Source organism: Lathamus discolor, chromosome 4, assembly GCF_037157495.1.
Source record: "Lathamus discolor isolate bLatDis1 chromosome 4, bLatDis1.hap1, whole genome shotgun sequence".
Lineage (NCBI taxonomy): Eukaryota > Metazoa > Chordata > Aves > Psittaciformes > Psittacidae > Lathamus > Lathamus discolor.
The window spans coordinates 47928014-47951524 of NC_088887.1; the positions used below are offsets into that span (position 1 = coordinate 47928014).

At 39.2% G+C, this 23511-nt stretch overlaps 1 protein-coding gene across 2 annotated transcripts in view; it reads right to left on the reverse strand.

The window, feature by feature from the left end:
• REPS2 (RALBP1 associated Eps domain containing 2) overlaps positions 1–23511 on the reverse strand; it is a 98194-nt gene that overhangs the window by 36351 nt on the left and 38332 nt on the right. The window contains exons 3-11 of one of the 2 annotated variants that reach the window (XM_065677383.1): positions 22878–23026; positions 21266–21389; positions 18432–18529; positions 16533–16671; positions 14495–14558; positions 11965–12107; positions 8584–8678; positions 5342–5408; positions 3056–3121 (exon numbers count right to left, since the gene is read on the reverse strand). In XM_065677383.1, coding sequence (XP_065533455.1) covers positions 3056–3121; positions 5342–5408; positions 8584–8678; positions 11965–12107; positions 14495–14558; positions 16533–16671; positions 18432–18529; positions 21266–21389; positions 22878–23026 — 945 coding nt within the window. Of the gene's footprint in view, positions 1–3055; positions 3122–5341; positions 5412–8583; positions 8679–11964; positions 12108–14494; positions 14559–16532; positions 16672–18431; positions 18530–21265; positions 21390–22877; positions 23027–23511 lie in introns of both variants that reach the window. The other variant, XM_065677382.1, reaches the window with a different exon arrangement.

The window sequence follows — 23511 nt, forward strand, 5'->3', positions numbered from 1 at the left end:
CCACCAAACTGGCGCATAGTCATTCCAGATGTCTGTGCAACAAACTCTTCCTGGCAACTAAAGCAGGGAGAGGGAATTATTATTAAAATACGCAGTGGTGATAATCCTCCTCTCTGTCAAACTCCCAGAATACAACTTGAAACACCGCTTCCCTACAGCCATATGACCCAATTTTTCCAATGCTGAAATTGCTGATTATTTAATTACATACACAATTATTAAATATATGCCACTTAGAAATAGGAAGCATAAATCCTTTACAAGCTAAGCAATGTTTAAGAACCTTCAAGTTTTCCTTCTTTTATGGAGACAGTAATTCTCTTCATACTTCTTTTAGAAAGCCTTTCCTCTAAAAACCTGCAGGTAGAACTGACATTCTAACTCTCCAAGGACATCTTGTTGAGGTAAACAGGAAAGTACACAAAGAAAAGAGAATCCCAAAATGACTACTAATAAAAAATGATAGCAACAGTATACTACTGCCAAGGATTTTCTTTTAAGCTTTTGAAAAATCAGGACCTCCAAGGCTACAATAATCAGTACCCAGACTGAGCTTTACCTTTCAAAAGTAGGAGCATACTATAAAAAAAAAACTGTAAAGCAGGTAGTTCATTATTAGGACATACAAATCATTGTGGCAGGATTTCCATAAACGTGCAGTTACTCTGGTACACTCAGTCTGTGCTGACTTTGTGTTTAGTTTATTCACATACACAACATAATCATTCAAGATGATACAAGACTATTCAGTTCATGAGTCTTTCATATTTCTACAGCTATGGATACATAAGCCTAACTTACATGGAACTGATAAAAAGTTAAAGCTGTTGAGAAAATTAATTACATTTATTATTTAGAAGTTTGTACGATTCCTAGAGTAGTAGAGCCTGATGAACTAAACAGCTCGGTCTGCTATAATTAAAGTCATAGACATTCATGAACTCTTATTTATTCATTCACAGGAGAGTGTGAAGGTTCCAGTTTTGGGTGTTTAACTGCTCCCACACCCCTTTTCCAATGCAACATCATTTTAAGATTCCATAGGATGCTGATTCAGTACTTTCATCTGTAGCCTAATATGTTACACTCAGCTGGTGCCACCTTGCTTTACAGGCTGAAGATCTGGTGGAAAATTTTACCATAAAAGGTACAAATATGCCACATGGGTAAGAAAAAAAAAAATCCCAAAGAATTCCTCACTAGTCTAAATCCCCTCCACTGACTCAACTCTTAGTGGTGGCCTAGGCAGAAAGCTAGTCTAAACTCTTGCAAATTTAGACCTCAACCCTTTAATAGTATAAGGCCAACAACGATCTTGCACTTAGGAGCCTAAATAAACTGGCCAGATATTTGGAGATGTTGAGCATACAAAGATTTTACTGATTTCAAACTTCTAGTCCTCCAGATGGCAAAGAAAACTCTCTCATAATGAAGCATGACAATATCATCTTTGCATAAATTACATCATTTATATAAACAGTCCAAATGAATAACCAAAGCAGTATGTAAAATTTCTCCTGCTTCATCCCAACTGAGTTTTCATTCTGAAGGTTAACGATGACAATGACCTTCAGAATGGTGACCAATTCTGAAATAGCCCTCAATTACTGTGCTGTATCCAGCCCATTGGATGGATAACCATTTTTACTCCTAACATCAACTACATCACGCAACCTGTGAATGTGCTTGCTCAAACCCTCAATATGCAGGACACCAAGGAAAAAATCCCTACAGTGATGGAAGTCATGATGATGGGGTGAAACTCTGCCACCGTCTCCGCTGGTGCAGAAACACTGCAACACTGCTGGAGGAGCACACAAGCATTGGGATGACCTCCCTGACTAGGAAATAAAGGACATGGGGAAAAGAAGTTGGTGGCAAAGGAGACGTTCAGGTGATAGTACGGTTTGGGGTTTTTTCCTTAAGTGAATCTAAAACGGAATTGCTGAACTGAAAATAAAACTCTCCAGGGTGCTCTGGGTATAACTGTGGGGGGAAGGAGAACAGAACTGAAAGTCTTAACAACCACCCTCCTCTCCCCCTGAGAAGGAAGTGTAAGTGTGTGTGTAAAGGAGAAGCAGCAATCATTTGAGAATAGGAGCTGAAGATAACAAATCTGGCAGCTGCCAAGTGTTTGGGAAGAAGCCAGGAAAAAAAAAGAGTTGGGAAATGAGGCGTGCAGCTGTTGAGCAGCCATGAAGAAATCGAACTATAAGACAAAACTGCTGTGACAGACATGTGGGGTCAGTTTTCTTAATCAAGGAAATCTTTACAAGTGAAAACATTTATGCAAAGGAAAAAGAAAGCAAGTCCAGATTTTAGCTTGACTGGGAGCAGGAAGGGCTTGTGAACACTCTTACCACTCTAGGAGAGATTAACAATGACAAAGACAAGGGAGGTCTGATGAACTGAACTGAATGCACCCAAAGTTTCTGGAGCAACTAAGTAATTCTGTCATACGCTGTTCCAGAAATAACATTTTACAGTATGATAGGAACAAGGAGTGTATGTTGGAGTTGGAGAGAGAAAAATCAGGGACGGTTTCAACATAGAAACACCCCCTCCAAATCAAAAGCCTGCATCAGTGCCGTAAATGCCTCAAAGTTGGTGTTACTCTTAAACTTCTTGACGGAAAATATGAATGCTCAGTTCTCACAAAAAAAAAAAAAAAAACAGACCATCTCAGAGTGGTTACTGAAACACTGCATAGTTATTCTGCACTTTGGAAGAAGTCTTACTCTAAGTATGACATTCATGCACTTGCATATTCTTTGTAGCACAGAAAAGCTTCCGACTCCTTAAAAAATACTACAAGTATTTCCCATATATGAAGAACACAAAGAAAACAAGAAAGCCTCTGACATTCTTAATTAGTATTCAGTATTTACCTTGCACGTAGTAGTCATTCTGAAGTAGAAGCTAATTTCAGCAGTAAAATAGTATAAAAGCAAAATTATCTTAATAAAATTAATCAAATTACACTGATTTAGGCTGTGACAAAAATATTCTATCAAAATTCTAATGGAAGTAACACATAAAATCTTTTTCTTCTTACCTGTTTTCACAGTCAAGTGCTGAAATTCCTTTGGTATCATTTTGAGAGCAGTGTTTACTTTAAGAGCTTAATAAAAAAAGCACAACAATGAGAATTAAAGTATGTGCAGGTAAAATCTACAGGTATCAGCTCTGAGAAAGGAGCATCTAAACCAGTATTAGAACATCTAATAGCACCATACTTGAAAAGTAGCCAAAATACCCTCAGAACACCCAAGCACTTAAAAAAGTAATAATTTTAAGGGTACAAAAGTCAAGAACAGAAAGGCGCACACCCAAGTGTCCAAATAACCTCAAATTTTGCGAATTTGGGGGTTTGAGTGTCTAAAATCAAGGACGATTTCTGTTTTAGAGATGGAACACTCTCACAGAGGCAGAAGCTGGGGACACTTGGCAGAGCTGGAACTCATCTCTCCCAGGTTACAAACCTGGAAAGCCAAGGCATGGTGAAGGACTGACTGCTCCTGGCAACTCACCAGCCAGGAATCTCACAGGGCACCAAGACAGCTGGGGTCAAAATTTAGGAAATCCCAATCTTTGTGCTTATTCCCCTTCCACTGATGCCTACACACCCTTTTTAAATTACTTTACTTAGGTGTCCTTAATTCACTATAGCATATTTTAATGTACTGTAATCCAAATTCACTATAGCATATTTTAATGTACTGTAATCCACAGTATTACCAATGACCACTTGACTGAAGTCCCTCATCTCCATCTGCCTTTATCAAATAAAACACATGGGAAAAGTCTGGTTCTTGTGATGCAATTCTATTTACATTATCTTTGACATTTAACTGTATTATAACCTGACAGTGGAGCTAATTTACATGTACAGTTTTGAAAATGTGGAAGAAGTTGCTTCTACAGTCCTGAACTATAGGTTCTTGGCTTCTGGGGACATTTCCTCAGTCAGGGGAGCAATCTGCTCTTACATTTGTCAGAATAGCAATAAATGGTAGAACAAGAGTACTTGTTCTTTGCCTGAAAAGCTAGGAATCTGTGTCACAGATACAGCAAATCTTCAGCCCTGAAGGACTGCATGTACCAAAACAGGTTCTCATCTGACTTAACATGTCAGCTATGAAAAACAAAGCAGTTCTTCACCTAAAAAGAGAAGAAAAAAATTTCCCTTAATAAAAAGTAAGCCTTCTCCAGACACTTCAAGGAAAAACCTTCAAGGTTCCAAGTCCTGCTCTGGTTCATTATGAATTTTACAACAAAACAAACCTTGTCAAGAAAACATTACTTTCTTGACCTACCTTGACTTACCAAAATGTTTTACAAACACCCATCAACTCTGACAACCATTCTTTGAACAAGGAAGGAACACTGGGACTCTGACAAACCCTGTCACACTTGAATGTGGAGGTGATTTAGGAATGTGGACTACAGCTCTGATGCAAACTTAACGTGGACACCTGGGAGGTCAAGATTTTATTTATTTGTTTTTTTTAATTTAATGTATAATCCACAGTTCTGAGAATCAGGCAACAAAATACCCACAACTGTTTTGTTTGCACAACTGAGGGACAGCAAGTGAGAACCTGAAATGCTGGCTAAAGAAATGTAAAAGGGAATGAATTCACTGACAATTCTGTAAGCCCCGGAAGCTACTGAGTGGAATAGATCACTTCAATTTCACATGGCTTGCTCCTGATGGATTTTAAGTGAAGTAAATGAATCAAGTCTATTCAACCCAGTTTGTCAAAAACTTTTGTTTGGCAAGAAAACATAGGTTGGTGGTTTGTTTGTTTTGTGGTTTTTTTTGGGGGGGGGGTTGTTGGTTTTTTTGGGGGGGGGGGTTGGTTGGTTTGGGTTGGTTGGGGGGGTGTTTTGTTTTTTTGTTTTGTTTTGGGTTTTTTGTGTGCTTGTTTTTTGTTGTTTGTTTGTAGGTGTGGTTTTTTTGTTTTAATAAAAACTAATTTTTAGGTGTCGCTATTTTCTGCAAAAGGGGGAATCCAAGATACGGCACAATGTTTAGCATTGATAACAACAACTACAACTTTGTTAAAATAAAAAGTCCAGCATTAATTGCCTTCAGACTAGACTTATTTTAGAAGGTGCATTTAATATCATTCTTATATGATAAAACCAATTTTGAAGCAAACCCATTCATTCATCTTCAACTCAGCTGCTACCAATAAGTTGCCTCTTTAACCTACAGCAACACATAGACATCTTAGAAATTAAACATACCATTGTTTCTATCAGCAAATATATGGGATTACTAAAAACACAGAGAATTTAACCCTTAATGAGGAAAAAAATATATTTATTACAATACCTTCTTTGTCATCTTTCTTTCCATCTTGTAACAGGGCAGAGTTATCAGGTACCTCTTCAGCTAATGTCTTCTTAAAGAAAGAAGATCTACTTATTATACTGATTAGTAGAGCTCACACATTTCCAGTCAAGTACTTAAGAACACAGGTTAACACAAATAAAGGTGATAATCTCTCTCGCACCATGATTTGCTTTGTCAGATTGAAGAAGCATAGAGGACCTACAGAAAGACAATATAACTTTGCTTTTTAAAGTACAGCAGTTCCATACCTGAAATTAGTTAGCGAAGCACTTCCACAACGAATTACAAGGAGTTAAGGACTATATGCAAGGAGAAACTTCTACCAACAGAGAAATGTCATTTTGTGTTTACTCCTTGGATGTCACATCCATGTTAGGGTTGAGGAAACCTTCTCTAGCCCCTTCCCAAAAGCCAATCTCCCAAGCCAAAACTCTACAATCCAGTAGTTCTGCATTTAATGCCTTCCAGGCTGAGATGGCCAATCCTTCAACTACTCTTTTCTTTCAACATGCAGTCATTGAGATGGGAAAAACAAATTTCATTAGCATGTCATTTGAAGGCTCATTCAGGCCTCCGACTGGAAAATGGGGAACTTCTCCCCAGCCTTATTCCTTAATTTTTCTTTATTTCAGTAGTGACTTATAGGCATTTGTAGTTCTTGTAACTTCTGCTGCCTATCTCGCAAAATGGAACCAGGAACAAATTCTACCTCCATTACCTCTAAGAACAAGGATAAACTCTGCAACCAAAACAGCCATAAAACAAACATCATAAACCTCAAGCTCCTCTAAATCTTAAATGATGCTGGGTTTGTTCCCAGGGAAGAGGTTGGGCCTGAAACAATTGAGAAACAGATTCTGTAGGCATTAAACAAACAAAACATCTCAAGTCAGTAATTCAAGAAGGCCAAGTCCAGAGTAAAGGTCTTTAAGATCTGTTTTATGAAGTTGCATGTGTGATTTCCTAATGCTTCTGAGGAAGCAACACAGCAAAAAAATGGCTTGAGGACTATGAAAATGTATGGACAAAACAGTTCCCATCCACAACTAGCCCTGGCACTCTAAAGAGTGTCAGACTAAAGGCCTAATTCAGTAAATGCTTGAATCAATGGAATGACTCTCAAAACTTTCAGTGAACTGTGAGCATGACATTTCTGAGGGAGTTTAGAGCAACCCCAGCCAGTCGTTATATGCATACAGTGTGAAATCTTGTGTTTAAGTTTTTGGCAGTGAGAAAGCTTGTGCAAAAGAGCCAAAGGAATGGAGGAAAAAGAAAAAGAAATAAAAAACGGAGGACTAGAACCAGAGTGGGAGACAAAAACTTGAGAAAAAACAAATGGGATGATAAAACCTCATGGTCAAGAAAATGTAGTCACCCTTGTCATTCCAGAGCATAACATTAGCAGTCTTTGTGTGTTTTGTCAGTTTAACAAAGCCTAGCATTCAGCTGGCCTGTCTCCTGCTATTATTTTCTTCATGGATGCATTCAAGAACTGTTCTTACTGTACTGCAGTACTGTAGTGCAGCAGTCACAGTAAAAACGGTCTTCTGAAATGAAATAGCCTGAATGGATGATAGGTGAAAAGAAACAGAGATAATGGATAACTGATTGCATTGATAATCTTTAATTATTACTGTAATATTCCTACTATTATCATCTCCACTGCAGCAGAAAAATTTAAAAATCAAAATACAATACAGTTTCATTTCTCAGGAAATCATCTCCTTCTAGATTTATCCTTACTCTGCACATACATTTAAGGACCACAAACAACAGCAAGCCTAAAAACCAGACATTTAATAAGATGATAAAATTGTATTGGTTAGGTTACTGAAATGATACTTTATTTCTAAGAAACACAAGATAACTGTGAAATCAAGATTTCTGAGCCCTCTGAAATGTGTAAAAGAACATTCTAATCTCGCAGTCCTGTGCTACTAAAGAGCAAATTTCCTCACAACTCTGCAATAGCCAAAGACCAATTTGCATATATGCGTAGTCACTTGTGAGGGCAGTATCCTAACAAAAAAAAACCCCCAAAAAACTCCCTAGGCCACAGAGATACTGAAGTAGATTCTGAAGTCAAGAAGTTACATAAACTGAAGCTTTATCATTATTTGAATAAAAGATGCATAATTATAAGCTTAGATCTATTTTAATATAATTTAATTATAAATTATACCTTTTTAACTTGTAAGCAGCATCACAAGGGCCCATTCTTGCAGTCAGTCTGCCATTTGATCGACTACCTTAAGTACTAAACCCATAAATCCCGCGGTGTATATATACAGAGCAGCAACATCCAAGTACAACTCAGTGGCCATGTTTAGTTCAGCTCTTTGAAGTTCCGAGTTTTAACCTCAGTGATAAACTCTTCTCAATATAGCTTTGCTTGCAACAGTCTTACATTATAAGGCTGGTATCTGTTGTGATATTGCTATGGTGGATCCACATTCTTCCCTCAAAACACTCTTCCCAGCTCCTTATAGTTATTACCTAGACCCTTGCATGGTAGCTCCTTAGACTATGAAAAGGCTGGACATTAAAATGAAGACTGAATTGCTTAGATCAGAACTATACCTGTCCATACTGTACAAACTCCGGAATAATTTCAGCCTCCAAACAAGCAAAGTACAAGGAATCAGGACAAGCTAAGACATTTTCTTCTCATCACCAAAACTGGGGGAGCAACTGTGCAAATGGAGCATTCACTGTAAATGGAAGAAACACTTGAGAGCTACATGGTCAGGAGTGCCTGACTAGGACAAAGTCTGTGCCTGAAGCCTCACATTTTGGACCAATTCCAGTTCAGGAGGTATTTCACCTGAGCACTATCCTTGTGCCACACTGCTACTCCAGCAGTGTAGGTTCTGCTCCTCACCACTGGCTCCCAATGACAGAGGACCAGAGGTAGCCTCACAGAACACGAGCAGGTAAGGTGTATTTCCCTGCAGGCTCCAACGTCACACAAGGCTGGAGTTCCCTGATGACTACTGCAAACTCTGTTATGTGGGAGTATCTTTTAAAAAGTGTGTCAGCCCTTTCCACACACTTCAGAAACTGTTGAGAGGGGGGTTCAAGATGGCTTAATGAGAAACCTGGAGACTCCCAAAATCCCCTCAGAGACTCGCAGATCTGCTGCTACCCATACCACAGTCACTGTGAAGGTGGCCTATTCCTCTGCACTCTGCAAGCAAACTGCTCTGCTCATGCCTCCTTACCTCTGACCGACTGAAGTCCCGAGTCTGTTGACTGCCTGGCAGCGGCTCAGAATAAGAATCAAATAGTGCACAGTCACGCATGGGCTTCAGAGAAGCTGCAAGGGAAGGAAAAAGAGCAGGAAGAGATATGCCAAGTTTTCGGTTAATACACACTTCTTAAGAATGTATTCCAGCACCATCTGCTCTTCATTTCTACATATCACTACTGACCTGTACACCACAGATGACAAACACCATGAAGAAAATCTGTCCTGTATTTTGAGTAAATCTATGTCATGAAAGGGTCCACATGTATTTCTGTTGCAGGCATAACTGTGAAATTTGGGAGAAGTGATTCTTAGCAAACATTAACTGCCAAAGACTATTTATTTGGATTTTTCCTCCTCACATTCCAGTATCAATTTAGTTGTCCTCATAGTTTATAGTTTGTTGTCCTAGGAATGTTGAAGGTACTCACCAAACCTTCTACTCCAATTTTTTGACATTCTAAATACTGAAAAGTATAGTGGAATCTACATTATACACTAAAATTGAAGCAAAAAGCAAAGACACCAGACACTAGATGCTGTAGTATATAGCATCTTTACCTGTATGACACTGAGAAGAGGGGAAAACAATAAAAACGGGGGAGGGGAAATCAACTCTAACTTCTCATGGGAATATTCACAAGAACCTCACTTCTACTGCACTAGGTGGAAGGGACCCAAAAGATCATCTAGTTCCAAGCCCCTTGCCACAGACAGGGACACCTTCCACTAGACCACATTGCTCAAAGCCCCAAGAAGCCTGGCCGTAGACACTTCCACAGATGGGGCAGCCACAGCTTCTCTCAGCAACCTGTACCAGTGTCTCACCACCCCCACAGTGAAGAACGTCTTCCTAATATCTTGTCTAAATCCACCCTCTTTCAGTTAAGCCATTCCCCCTTGTCCTACATCTACAGGCCCTTGTGAAACGTCCCTCTCCAGCTCTGTTATAGGCCCCCTTTAGGTACTGGAAGGCTGCTCTCTCACATCCTCCCGGAGCCTTCTCCAGGCTTAACAGCCCCAACTCTCTCAGCCTCAACCTCTTCATAGCAGAGGTGTTCCAGCCCTCTGATCATCCTTGTGGCCTCCTCAGGACTCGCTCCAAAAGCTCCATGTCCCTCTTATGTTGGGTAGCCCAGAGCTGAACACAGTACTGCAGGTGGGGTCTCATGAAAGCAGAAAAGAGGGGGAGAATAATTTCCCTGAATTTGCTGGTCATACTCATTTTCTGATGCAGCTCAGCATACGCTTGGCTTTCTGAGCTGCAAATGCACATTGCCAGGTCATGTTGAGCTCTTCAACATGAAATATACTGAAAGGCAGAATAATCAGTTTGCACATCAAATTTCTAGTTTCTGACTAGCATCTAATCTTCTTGCATAAATTAAGCTCTTGCAATCTTTCTTGACTTACCATACAGTGGGTTACATACAGAGCAAATAGCTTAACAGAGTCTCTAAATTAGTTTTAAATAAAAACTTTCAGAAAAGGAGGTGGCGGGTCAGATTTTTAATGGAGCTGTGCCAGGACAGCACTGGAACCTGCACTTGCAGTTTACAGAACAAGCTATAAACCAGCAAGATTAAATCATTCTTAAATGCTCTGTCTTATGCTCTGAGTCACTTTATTTGAAGCTTTAGTACTCTTATCAGATGCAAATATTTCACTTGAACCAAATTTTGCTTCATTCTGAAACTAATACAATAACCTAATGAAAAACAGCTTCCAGTAATCCTCATTGGGGTTATTACGGAAACATGAAAACAGTTTCTTGACATTTTAGGACTTCAGGCAGGTGTATGAGGTACTTGCTTACTTATCACTGCTTAATTTCAGAAGTTGATACAACCAGGCTCTATGCTATTCATGGTGTTAGTGTGTTGGGATGCTGTTCTTTTTATTAATGCAAGTCTTTCAAATGACAGATTTCTGAACCCTGACTAGGTAGAAGAACAAGCACAAGACATTTTCAGATCCTCAGGGTAACCAGAATTAGCATTATTAGATAAGGAATTTAAAGTGTCCACAATAACCAGTCCTCTCATCTTTTCCACATACATCAGCTTGAAATGCTTGGTTGTGTACAACACCATAAAACAATTACCTAAAAAAGTGGTTAAGACCCCAGTGCTGAAAGGGGGAAATCAGGGAAATGGAGGACTCCTCCAGGCAACAACCACAGCTTGCCATGCTTCTCCTCCCATAGACACTAATATTCCCTACAACTAGAGAGAATTATTTCCATTGTGGTTTTACCCAAAAAGGCTTGATGTGAAGACACACTATGAGAACCTGCTTACAAGTTCATTATCATGAGGTGCGAGAGTAGTGAACAAAGTGGTGGTCCTGGAGGGAAAAGGGTAGCTGTAATTATGAAAAGGGAATGTAATTAGAGAGACTTAAAGAGAAGAAGACTTGGAAGTGCAAGTTTTAGAGGAGCTTCTCACTTTGGATATGAAGATAGTGAATTATAAGGAACATGACTACACCAGAAATTATTTCATGAATCTGATACAGGGTGAACATTTAATTTTCCTAACTGCAGCTTGATTAGCTCTTTTCCTGTCTTTTAATATATTCAGTGTCATCAAATTCAATGGAGATTTTATTAGGTCTTAAATATTATCCCTTAGCACTGTAATTATCATCTGTGATTAATCCTCCTTGCCCTAGAAAGTCATGCACATTTTTTAGATGGAACAGTATGTATTTCAATGCTCATTTATAATTAAAAGAGACATAACTGAAGAGAACGAATGAAGGGGCAATGAAGGGGCAGGTCTCTTACTGCACTTTCGTACTGAGGTATGTTATATTTCGGATTAATTCATCCCTGTACTACACAAATTGTTGTAATCCCCCCATCATTACTGTCAATTGCTTATAGAAGAACCTGTGGATTACATAAAATAAATTACAAAAGAAAAAAAAAATAAATCAAACTTTGATATAAACCAGTAACTGCATCTAAGAAAATATATTGGCATACTAAGTTCTAAAGCAGTCCAGTCTCGTTTTCAACACATCTTCAAGAGACAGATACTTAAGGGAAAAAAAATCATCAGAAGAGTCACTGGATTATCTTTGCTATGGGTATCATCTGCCATTTTAGCTATAATGACACCTGAAGCACACTTGAGAGAAAAGGCAGACATAACGAAGCAGGTAACTGCTACACTTTGCATCGCTATTTTTTTGCTTTTATACATTCCTTTTACAGCAACATTAAAAACGTATGCATTAGAAAGCATCTGGAGAGCCATCCTATCTGCAGGATGGAACATGAAACCTGTCTTACAGGCACGTTGGGTTCTTAAGATGGCAGCAGGAACATGACCTGCCGCAGAGACATTACCTGCTTGGAGGTACTCTGGCAGCAGTGTTTCCGGCAGTTTCTCTGGCAGCTGGTAACCATTCTTCCTTGCAACCACAAGGTGGAAAGCGGCACAAAACTCCGGGAGTGTCAGTGCCCCATCACAATCCACATCGCTCAGCTCCCTGCGGATACAAGAGACACATGTTTTCCAACCCATTACCTCAGGGAAATGTACATGTGCAATCACATGGGAGACAGAAATGCAACTTTGAGAAGGAATATTTTAATACAAGATGAACATCTCTCTCATTTGCACTTGATTCTAGTGAAGCAAGTTAATTTATTGGGGCCTTTCAGTTCATAGAAGAAGCCTATAAGAAAGATGTGGTGAGACTTTTCAGCACGGCCTGTTGTGACAGGACAAGGGATAATGGTTTTAAAATAAAAGAGAGGAGATTCAGGCTGGATGTGAGGAAAAAAAATCTTTACAATGAGGGCGGTAAAATACAGGCACAGGTTGCCCAGAGAAGCTGTAGCTGCCCCATTCCTGGTAGTGTTCAAGGCCAGGATGGATGTGGTTCTGAGCAACCTGATGTAGTTGAAGATGTCCCTGCCCATTGGAGGGGGGTTGGACTAGATGACCTTTGAAGGTCCCTTCCACCCCAAACCATTCTATGTTTCTAAAGTGACCTGTCACATTTTGCTTTTTTAATTAAGTAATTTTTTTGTTATATATCATACCATATAATATGATGATATGCATATTTTAGAACATGAAATACGTATCTTGTACTTTCAAGGGTGAAATTAACTTTCCAAAGGTTGAAAGCACTTTTCACCAATCCATGCAGGATCTTAAACCAGTTCAGGCAGAGAAGGTTACAGACTTCAGCAATGGTTAGTTAGCACCATTGACAAGCCTCAAGAAAAGAGTTGAATTAATGATCTTCACAAGTTTAAGTGTTATTGTTAACTTCCAACTAAAGCAGTTCTAATTCTAGGATTCTTCTTAAACACAAAAACCGGTCTTCATAAATGCAAGGATTCAATTATAGAATCATAGAATCATAGGATAGTTAGGGTTGGAAAGGACCTCAAGATCATCTAGTTCCAACCCCCCTGCCATAGGCAGGGACACCTCACACTAAACCATCCCACACAAGGCTTCATCCAACCTGGCCTTCAACACTGCCAGGGATGGAGCACTCACAACCTCCCTGGGCAACTGATTCCAGTGCCTCACCACCCTAACAGGAAAGAATTTCCTCCTTATACCCAATCTAAACTTCCCCTGTTCAAGTTTGAACCCGTTACCCCTTGTCCTGTCACTACAGTCCCTGATGAAGAGTCCCTCCCCAGCATCCCTATATGCCCCCTTCAGATACTGGAAGGCTGCTATGAGGTCTCCACGCGGCCTTCTCCAGACTAATTTTATAAATTAACTATTTGCAAGAACTGTAATATTTTATCATGAGCACATGGACTAAAGTAAATAAACATAAAACTTCCTACTCTTTGAAATTAATGAGATTTTTTCAAGCTGTTGAGGTTATAGTGATGAAGACTTGAAACCTCCCATGTGTTTAACATAGCAACATGACCTGATACATCACAACACAAAATCATAATTATCTACTAGAAAGGAATACTTTTCTGTAAGTTTTGCACAGAGAATAACTTGTGTCAGCAATAAAAAGAAAACGTGTTTTGTTAACATATCAGGTTAATCCATTCTTCTTGAGTATTCTTAAATTTAAATTCCAATATTCACTTCCCTCAACACTATTTTTCTTCAGTTGTTTGGGTTTTGATTATTTTTTTTATTTTCACAACTGAGAATTCACTTTGAAAAGATTCCAGACATATTCTTTGACCCCAACAGATGTTTAAGCTCTTGCAAGCTTTTCTTCTCATCTCTCTTTATAAAACCATATATAAATTCTATCACCATTTCTGATCAATGTTTAAAACTGTTCTTCCTATCTGAGATGCAAGGATGACACTGAATTACAAAGCAGCATGTTGTTTATTGTCAAATTTTATCATGTACAGTTCCATCTGCAATCATTTCTAAATAAGCTCATTAAAAGTGTACTGGTTCATTAGAAAGGCACTGATGAATCATGTAGCTGTACTTACTAAAAATTAGGCATTAATTAGGCCTCCTCTGACAAAACACAGCCAGAAACATAAAACCAACAACACATCTAAAACATTCCAGAGGTGCTTCTCCTCTGTGTCATTTAATGAAAACCCATCACTTTCATGGAGCTAATGATGCTGCTTAAGAACAGCTCTCAGTTATATATCTCTTCAAACCTTCCCAGTCCTGCTGAGTAGGTGAACATCTCCCCAGAAAACAAGCGTGTCAGGAAGATCAATGAGCACCCTGCTGCTTGGCCCTGAAAGTGATTCTGGAGTTAAGAGCAATAATCATAATTGAAGACACTTTTCAGAATTTAACAAGAACTCTTGAATTAAGCATCTTTTATGGAAAAAAAAAAGGGGGGGGGGGGGGGCGGGGAAGGATACAAGGATACACATCCCCAACACTTATTACAGTACTTACCAGATGTGAGAGAGCTCTGGGATGGGCAGCTTTGATTTTGTGAAGAAATTCTTTGCCACAGAACCTGTTGGGAAACCGTGCCTTATCAACCATTGGAAATTAGTTCTCCAATTATTTACCTTTGACCAGAGCTGCCATGCCAGAAGCAGCTGGTTACTTTACATCCAAGAGAAGCTCAGATTAACTGAATGCTACTGTGGCTGTTGGACCATGTCTCTTGCTGAATAAGTGACAGAGAAAGCCAGATGAAGCTGTTGACCTCATTTCCCCATTCCCTCCATATGGGAAAAATTGAAGGAACAAAACCACGCTTTAGTACTAGTGATTCTAACCAGCATAATTAGTATGTCACTAATGATTAAATAACAGACACAAACAGCTCTACTTCACTCAGAAGCCATGTGTGTGGCAGTACAGTGCTTTAGTATCTACACTGCTCTCCCAAGAAGCTGCTTCAACCATGACCTTTCCCTTCAGGCTCAGATTTTTGCAGGAAGGGGAACAAGGAGATTCAGCTTCCACAGAGCTACTATCCTGCTGCAGGCATTCTCATTCATCCTGCCACAACAGTCCTTCTCATTCTTCTTCTCCTAGCTAACACATTTGCTTCTTCACCATCCCATATGCATAGGCTGTCAGGGTTATCTGGAAACCGTAGCTGGATACAGGCTCTTACAAAACATAAGGCAACATGAAGCACAGACTTCCAGATCTATACTCCTTTTCCCCTTGGGCATTCAGGTCAGATCACCCACTGCAGTACATAAGAAAAGCTGTCCAAGATTTGCCTAGCACAGCCATGTCCTCTCCAACACCTGATACCAAGAGAGGAATATGTAATCGTGAAGAAGCCATATAATAACAATGTACCTCCACAATATCCCCCACCCTCTGATCACCTGCAATTCAGGAATTTTCTCAACCAGGGGCAGCACTTAAATATTCAATAACTTATGACAGATTTCTTCAATCACAGATTTCTCAAGTAACTTCCTGAACCTGAACAAACCTCTAGTGTCCATAACATGCTGTAGCAAGGATTCCTACAACTTAATTATTGTAGGATGCTGTGGAAGCTCAAATTTACCATTTATAAACAGTAAATTCAGATAGGCAAGGCCTGCCTGAGAATCTTCCTCACCATAAAGAAAAATGCACAACTACCTGAGAGGCTGTATATGCATATATATATACATGCATACACAGTTCCAGACACATAATAAGTCTGTAAGGAAATACAATGTTGTTGGACAATCATTTTCTCTTTCAAGAAGATTATATGAAGGAGTCTTAACTGAGTCAAAGAACTGGTGATGCACTGATTCCTGTCAGCAGCAAGTTATTTAAATTTTTGGCTGGATCCAAGCCTCCTGAACCCTAGTAATCCAGCAGGGCTCTGTAAAAATGCCTCAGTTTACAAACTGTGATGTCTTCCTTACCAAACCAAAGCATGAAAAGGTACTGCCTATACCCACAGTGACTCTCATGAGCACCCTGATCCTCCTATTCAGGATGGAAAGGTAATCTCATGCTGTTAACAATAATTTTAGCACACGCGTGCTATCCAGGATTTGCTTCTAATCACCTAAAGATCAAAATCTCAGTCTGCAGAGCCATAAACATTCAGACTTGGCCACATGTGACAGTTAACTGCATGCTTCACTTTCACCCCATGAACAGTGCCACATTTCTGCTGGGAAAACAAGCACAGCCCTTAGCTCAGTATATACCCTAAGCTTTTCAGCTCAGTATACACTGCAGATGTGATCCAGAAATACAGTGGATGAAATAGAGAGTTCACTTTCATTTCTGCTGAATTGCCAACACTTCTCCTTTAGATACAATTTTTGCTAAAATTAGGATATTTAAGAAAAAACGTAATAGCCACAGTATTGGTTTGCTCTTTGAGCTGTCTGCCACAACTAATTTTTTCTCATAAACTCACTCCAGACAGAAAAAAAAGAATTATCTACTTAACACTTCTCACTTCTCAGCCTGGTCCCTCTGTTTGACATGCATGCTGTTTGGTAGAAATTACCTGAAACAAAGGAGTTCAGGTCAGGCTGCAGGGACCTGAATTGGTTGATATAGTAGTCTCGCTGCTCCTCTGTTATCCTCCAAGGGTCATCTGAATAGTGGGTGTTGCTGTCCTGCTGCTCCCGCTCTGCTGAAAGAGACTGAAGGGAGGGACACTGGTACCAGCCACCAGTGGTGGGATAGAAGGGCACTGGGCACCTCAAGAAGCTACACTCACTCTGTTCTGTTAGGGAGTGACTTACATTTAAAATATGTATTTTTAAAAGATGTGACACAGAAACAGACACACAGATTACTGCCTCACTTCTTTTCCAGTAAAGCTAAGGCTAATGTTAGGCATCTTTACCCAGACAATTAACGGAAGTTTTACATGACCCAAGCTAAAAGAAAAAAAGAAATCTTATAACTGCTGACTGCAAAAAAGCAAAGTCCATGTCAAAATTTATTACCTTTAGATTCATTTTAGGGGTTCATTTTGGCTGCCATGCATTACAACCCTGAAATGCACACTGTACACCTGAAACGGATGGAAACAGTAAAGGACCTAAAGCTGTATTTATGCAGCACAGTGCATGACAACTTAGCTTTGCTAAGAAACTATATATTTAGTTATTACAGAGCTACACTGCTTCTGGACCTTCTACATGCCCCAAGTAACTCAAGAACACACTAAACCGAGCCAGGAAGACATGCAAAACTCTTGAGATCTCCTCAACCCTCTGTCACTTCCTACGGTTTAGGTAAAAAAATCCTACTTCAGGAAGATGAATATTCTGGATGAAAAGGACATTTTATCCATTTATGTCTTTGTTTTCTGATTGAGTTGTCTAAGGGGGGTCTGTATGTTTGGTAGTTGAGTGGTGATGTCTAGAAGAGGGCTGCTGGTACAGTTACTATCTTTGTTAAAGTGGAATGACTTAATAGTCAAGATACAGGCCTGGCTGACGATGCTTTTAAAGAGGAAGGGCAAGAATTAACAACGGCCTGACTCCAACCAGCTCCGAAACCCTTTCTCTGACATACCTGACCACTTCCTAAGAATCCAACACAAAACACTTGTTCTGAAATACATCAAAATATCCCCAAAACAGGCAACATCATAAAGCCTTAAACTAATTTTCATTTCAAAGCGCTACACTAATGCACTCACTTTCCTTTCAAGTTAGCACAAATTATGCGACACTACCTATACATCTTTTCCTGAGGCTCAAGTGACATTTTAATATGGGTGTTGAGTGCTAAGCACTTGGGGAAAGGCACAGAGTCTCTGAGTCTTACTTATTTAGGAAAAGCTAATCCTTAGGGTAAACTACCTGTTCACATAATAAATGCACAGCAGGTATGCAGGAACTGGAAAGATCTGCTTTTGCAAAAAGCAGGAAAACATAAGACCCATCTCATAAAACCAAAAATATGATCAGAAATTCATTTCTTCTATCTGCAATGTGATTTAACTAACTGGGGTGAAAAAACAATACACAGAATATTAGGCCATAAATTCTGTGCATGTGTTACAGACAACATTCTAAATCAAACAAGGATCTCTGTGAAACCTCATAGGTTTTAAATGAAAACTTTTACTTCTGCTAGGATAACCTCAATTTTAATTTTTTACTTTTTAACTGAAGATTCTTAGTATAGCTTTCCTATCTATGCTCTTTGATACTACTTCTACTTAGCTTCAGCTATTTAATTAATTGGATTATTTATTTTAATTCCTCCTTCCTCATCCGCTTTTTATTTCCTTTTTCATATACTAAAAAAGCATGTTTCAGCCTCTACTTTAAAAACACCATGAAGAACACTTCTTACTTCTGATGTGAGGATTTTTCTGCCCTTTTTTTTCTTTCTCTATTGTTTTATTAGCAGTACTACTAAAGAAAAACATGTAACTCATTACCCGATTTGGAGCTGAGCAGGTGAGTGAAGGCTTGGCTCCGTAATTCCCTGATGATGGTCCATCTTGCTGGTGAGTAGAGTGTCTGACTTCATAAGGAACTACAGACATTTAAAAATTAAGTACATAAATAAAATAAAAATAAAAGGATAATAAAAAAGATCCTACTAGGGTAAAGGAAATCATTAAATACCACAAGGTCAAGAATCTACCTTGTGAACCTAGTATCAAAATCCATTTTGTCTTCTGCAACAATATTCCAGCCACATACTTGTCTTTCATGTTACATCATTCTTCAGACATTACTGATAGAAACTGTCGGTTATATATTACTAGATAACAAAAATCATTGTTCACCATGTTGAAATATATATTTATATAGCCTGTTTATATGTTTTATATACTTATAGCCATATATAGCACAAGAATTCATTACAAATAAGAAGAAATAATTCAATGGAGCTGCAAAAAACATACTTTGACAATGTTACCCATTAGTAAATCACTATTTTTTATATACTCTTATTTCCTCCTTCCCTAATTTCTATTGAAAATCAAAATATATTTTGCATTATTTGGAGTAAAGTTGTAAATAAAAGTAACAACTACTTCTTTTCTTGCTATAATAAGTCACATTCCACTGCAGAAAATACAGTAAGTGGTGGCATAACAACACATTTATGAACAGTGTTTTAAAAATAGGCCAAGCATGCAAACAAAAAGGCAACCCACTCACAGACCCTTACAGATCTCAGAACTTCTGCTGCCAGCCTATCCAAAACTTACAGGCAGAGCTCAAAAGACCCATAATGAAAAGCAAGATGAAGAAATCTTAAAATAGGTCCAGACCTTAAAAATTATACCCCTAACTCCCTTGTTTTTCTAAGTGTTCTTATCCTGTATTGGCATCTATTTTTATTCCCGTAAGGCATCTATTTTTATTCCTGTACAAGCAACTTCTAATTTCAGAAAAAAAAAAAATATGGGAAGGAAGTTGTCAAACATACAGGTGCCCTTAGAGAGGAGATTTAAACACAAGGCCACATTGCTGTGTTTGCTAGCAAGAAAAGCATCCAAAACTATCAAGAAAAAAGTACAGTCATGTTTGCAGTGCAAAGGGCTGCCCTTGAAGATGCACCACTCAGTTTCATGGTCAGACCTGCAGTGCAGACCAGCCGACCAGCACCTCCTGTGCATACACTAACACAGTGGCTTCCAGAACTATCCTTTCAAGTGATCTTCAAAGAACTGGAGGAGTCCTCATCTTAAAGGCCAGGAAGAACCAGTAGGTCACCTAGCCTGGCACTTAGCACAGCATGGGCCCTAAAATGTGACCCACTTACTGCCACTGAGGATACATTTGGCTTAAGTATCACCGGTGGGATTAGCATAGGAGAGCTTCCTTTTCTCGAATATAGGAGAAATTCTCTTTCTGGAAAATAACTGTAGTGTTCTATAGCTGTAGTATTTTTTCACCTTAAAAATTCAAGCTGTTTAATAATTAATTTTAGAAGAAATTGATAGCTTAGATTGGATGCCTCTACTCACTTTGCACAGCCACTGACCCCATGAGTTATGTTTGCAACCAAATTCAGGGGGGAAGAAGGGGAGACAGGAGGAACAAATATAAAACCCCCAACACCCAAAATGCCCCCATAGCACTGACCAATCTGGAACAGAGTCCCAGAAAAGAGCTGAGGTGGCACAGTCAGCTGCTCCTGATGGCCACCTCCTGCCCAGCTCTTCAGGGCGTAGGCTATTTGCTACATGTCTTCTTCACTGGAGCAGAAATGAAATGTACCACCTCAATAGTATTGCTTACTTCAGAAGTCAACCATCACTGTTTTGATCAGTTATGCCAAAGGTGGGGTGAGGAAAAATCCCATCACTGAACAAACAGCAGTTTACCTAATCGGCAAATGAGTGTCTGTGACTCAGTACTGGTATGATTTTCACATGAAGGCCACTTGACAGTGTCAAACACAGTCTTATCATGGTTGTACTGAGTTTCAAAATGAAATAGCTCTGAATTTTCACTCATTTGTAAACAAGGACAACAGCTAAAAGGACTAGCACCACACTCCACTCACTGCAAACACACTAACTGAAGGCAGGAAGAATGAGGGAAGGATGATAGACACAAATGCCTACTATTGCCAGCATCTTGGTCACCAGATGTTGCAATTAGGAGAGCACAAGAACGTTACTAAGGCTTTAGAAGTTCCTGTTACTAATAAAACTGGCTCCTGCCCACTACCTTCTTACTAAAATCAGAATGTTTTGCCGCCTACTCTAATGGCAGCGAGATCAAGGACGAAGCCTTATTTTTGACTGTTTTGCCTATGTGACATTGTGGGACTGGTTTTATATTCATATTTTAGTGTTATTTCTGTTAAAAAACCAAAGAGACTAGAGAGATTATTATCCTGCCTGGCAAAGGAAGGTTCACTGCCATTCTGAAAACTAATATAGTAGCTGCTGAAATCAGGAGATTTTCTTCCCTTCTAATAAAACCAAAGGCACCATGCACTCTGAAAATACTCACAAACACCCTGCCACTGTAATACATTGCACATAGATGCGAATAACTAATCTGTGACAAGGCTATCTGTGAGCCATGACATATAAATCTAACTTATTTACCAGATTGTGAACAGGAAGACAGGACTGAACAATCAAAATAAAGTTGACTAAATAATTTTTCAAACTACAGGTCTAGCTAAATTTTTAATCATTATGCTGATTGTCAGTTGCATTTGAAATTCGATGCTTCTGAGAAAGAAAAAAAAACCAAAAAAAAATTGTAAACAATGTGTGCATCCCAATTTTTATCCTACCTCCGTGCTGCTGCTCCAGACGACTTCTTGATTTACCATATCCATAACTTAGGGGTATTCTCTGGTAAGTAGATGGAGAAGCAGGAGGTGAGCATATTGGAGACACTGGAGGAGATCTGGGCTCCTATTTTAAAACACACCAACACAAAAAAAGCAATTCTGAGACCAAAAAACCACCAAGTAATCCTGCACAGTTATCCGAACACATACAGCATGATGGACAAAGAAGCCGCAAATACTGCAGCTCTTTCAGGCCCTTTATTTCCAAGAAAAAGCTCCTGAGAAAGCAAAAGACAGATTTTGGTATTGAGCCTTCTACAGGTAAAGCATGGCAATGCCATAGAAAAGCTTTGCAATGAACAGCTTAAGATATTTTGCTTCCAAAGACGCCTTAAGAAGTACACGTAGAAGGCTTAATGTGAGTGGGTATCTTTGAATTTACATAACACAGTGTGAGTGCATTCTTTGTGGGAGAGGATTTTTCATATAAAAACTTATTAAAAATCAAAATAAATCTCTTGAATCAGTATTTTAGGCACTCTGTAGATTTGTAGGTGTTACTGGGTAACTACCCTAAAGCTTTCTCTTTCCCTTGACATACAGAGATTGTTTAGGAGGAGGATGTGATCCTGAAACAGTTTTACTGAGTAAGAAGGAAAATATAGCACAACAAAGATAACCTAGATGGAGCCAGGGTTTGAAGACAGCGTTCCGCTTCAGTGTCAGTACACGCAGCCAGATAAACATACATGCTCTTCTTCCTCATCCTGTTATTCTCACCATCTTGTCATCAGCTCATTCCTGTTGGTTGACCTCAGGCAGGGAATGCTGTTACTCACACTGGCACAATGTGTGATAAATGTGTGTGCACATTACAGGAAGATAAAGTGCCTGCCATCAGGCACTTACAACATTACTTGATACAGTACCAGAGAAGGTGGTGTCAGGCCTGGGGAAGATTATGCAAATCGAGGTTGCATTGTGAAGCTGCTTGTACCTAAGTGCTCTCAACTCTACTAGGTACAGGTAATACAAACCTCCCTTAGAGAGCTTTATTAAATTGGCTACTCAGAACAAAGAATGCTGGGACAATATTTCATTGAGGACAAAGAAAAGCAGATTTACTCTGGACCACTCCTCTAAAAGGATAGAATGGAAGAAAACCTGGTGGTCTTATCCCACCCAGAAATAGTTGCTCATGATTCAACAACTCTTCTCCAGCTGAATATTTCTGTAGTTACTAAATATCATACTGGCCATGAGAAATTGCCTGGTTTTGTTCTCTTTCACAGACAGGTTTCTATTTGCTGCTCCTCCCTTAGGCCTCTCCAAGAAACAGTGCTGGACTAAGTAGGAGGACAATGCTGAAAGAACTCACACAGAATATTACAGTACTGGCAGCTTTATACAAGCTCATATAGAGAAATTCCCTTCAGGGATGCAACTGGGATGCATCAAAACTAGAGCAGAGCCCAACGGGGATTATTTGCATGACAGGAGTTCATCTCCTGTCTAGTACTGCAAAACTGAGTAAGCCCATGTGAGTGTAATCATTGGACCCAGAAGGAGACTGTGTAATGACATACTGGCCTGAAGGAGACAAGCCTGTTACCTGTTTGTCCCCTTCATCTGTTCTTTTGTAGGAATTTTTTTCCAAAGCTGCATGTGGAACCTGAAACTTAACTCCATGGAGTTCTGCTGGAGTCCCGTAACGAGCTTCACTGTCATTTTTCAGCGCCATAAACCGTGGCAGGGGCAATTCTTCATTAAAAGAGAGAAAAATTCAGCTGAGACTACAGCACATTAAAAGTACTTCAAGCAGTATCGTCTTGTAAAACCAATGAAGTTTATCTGTAAAAGACTACTATTTATATTTTGTAACATTTGTAAGTGTGGAACTCCTGTGATTATTTTGTATCTTAATAAAAATGTGAATGTTACACAAAGCTACATTCACTAGCTTAATATATAATCTCTCCATGCACAGAGAAAGAAGTAAGCCTTGTGCACATTATTAAAGCAAGCGGCAAACTCATTTCCTGTCTTCAAAACGTTGTGTGTAATGAAAAGAATGGTTTCCCACAGAAACCGTGGGACTGATGAATTAATCAGTCAGGATCACAGTATCCTCAACACTGCCATCATAAAAGGAACAAATTCAAAATGGTAGGGTTCAGAGATCATGCCAAGGCCTGGTGAAATGACAGTGTCGAAAGGTCCCGTGTCGCATCTGCTCTGCAGAACAG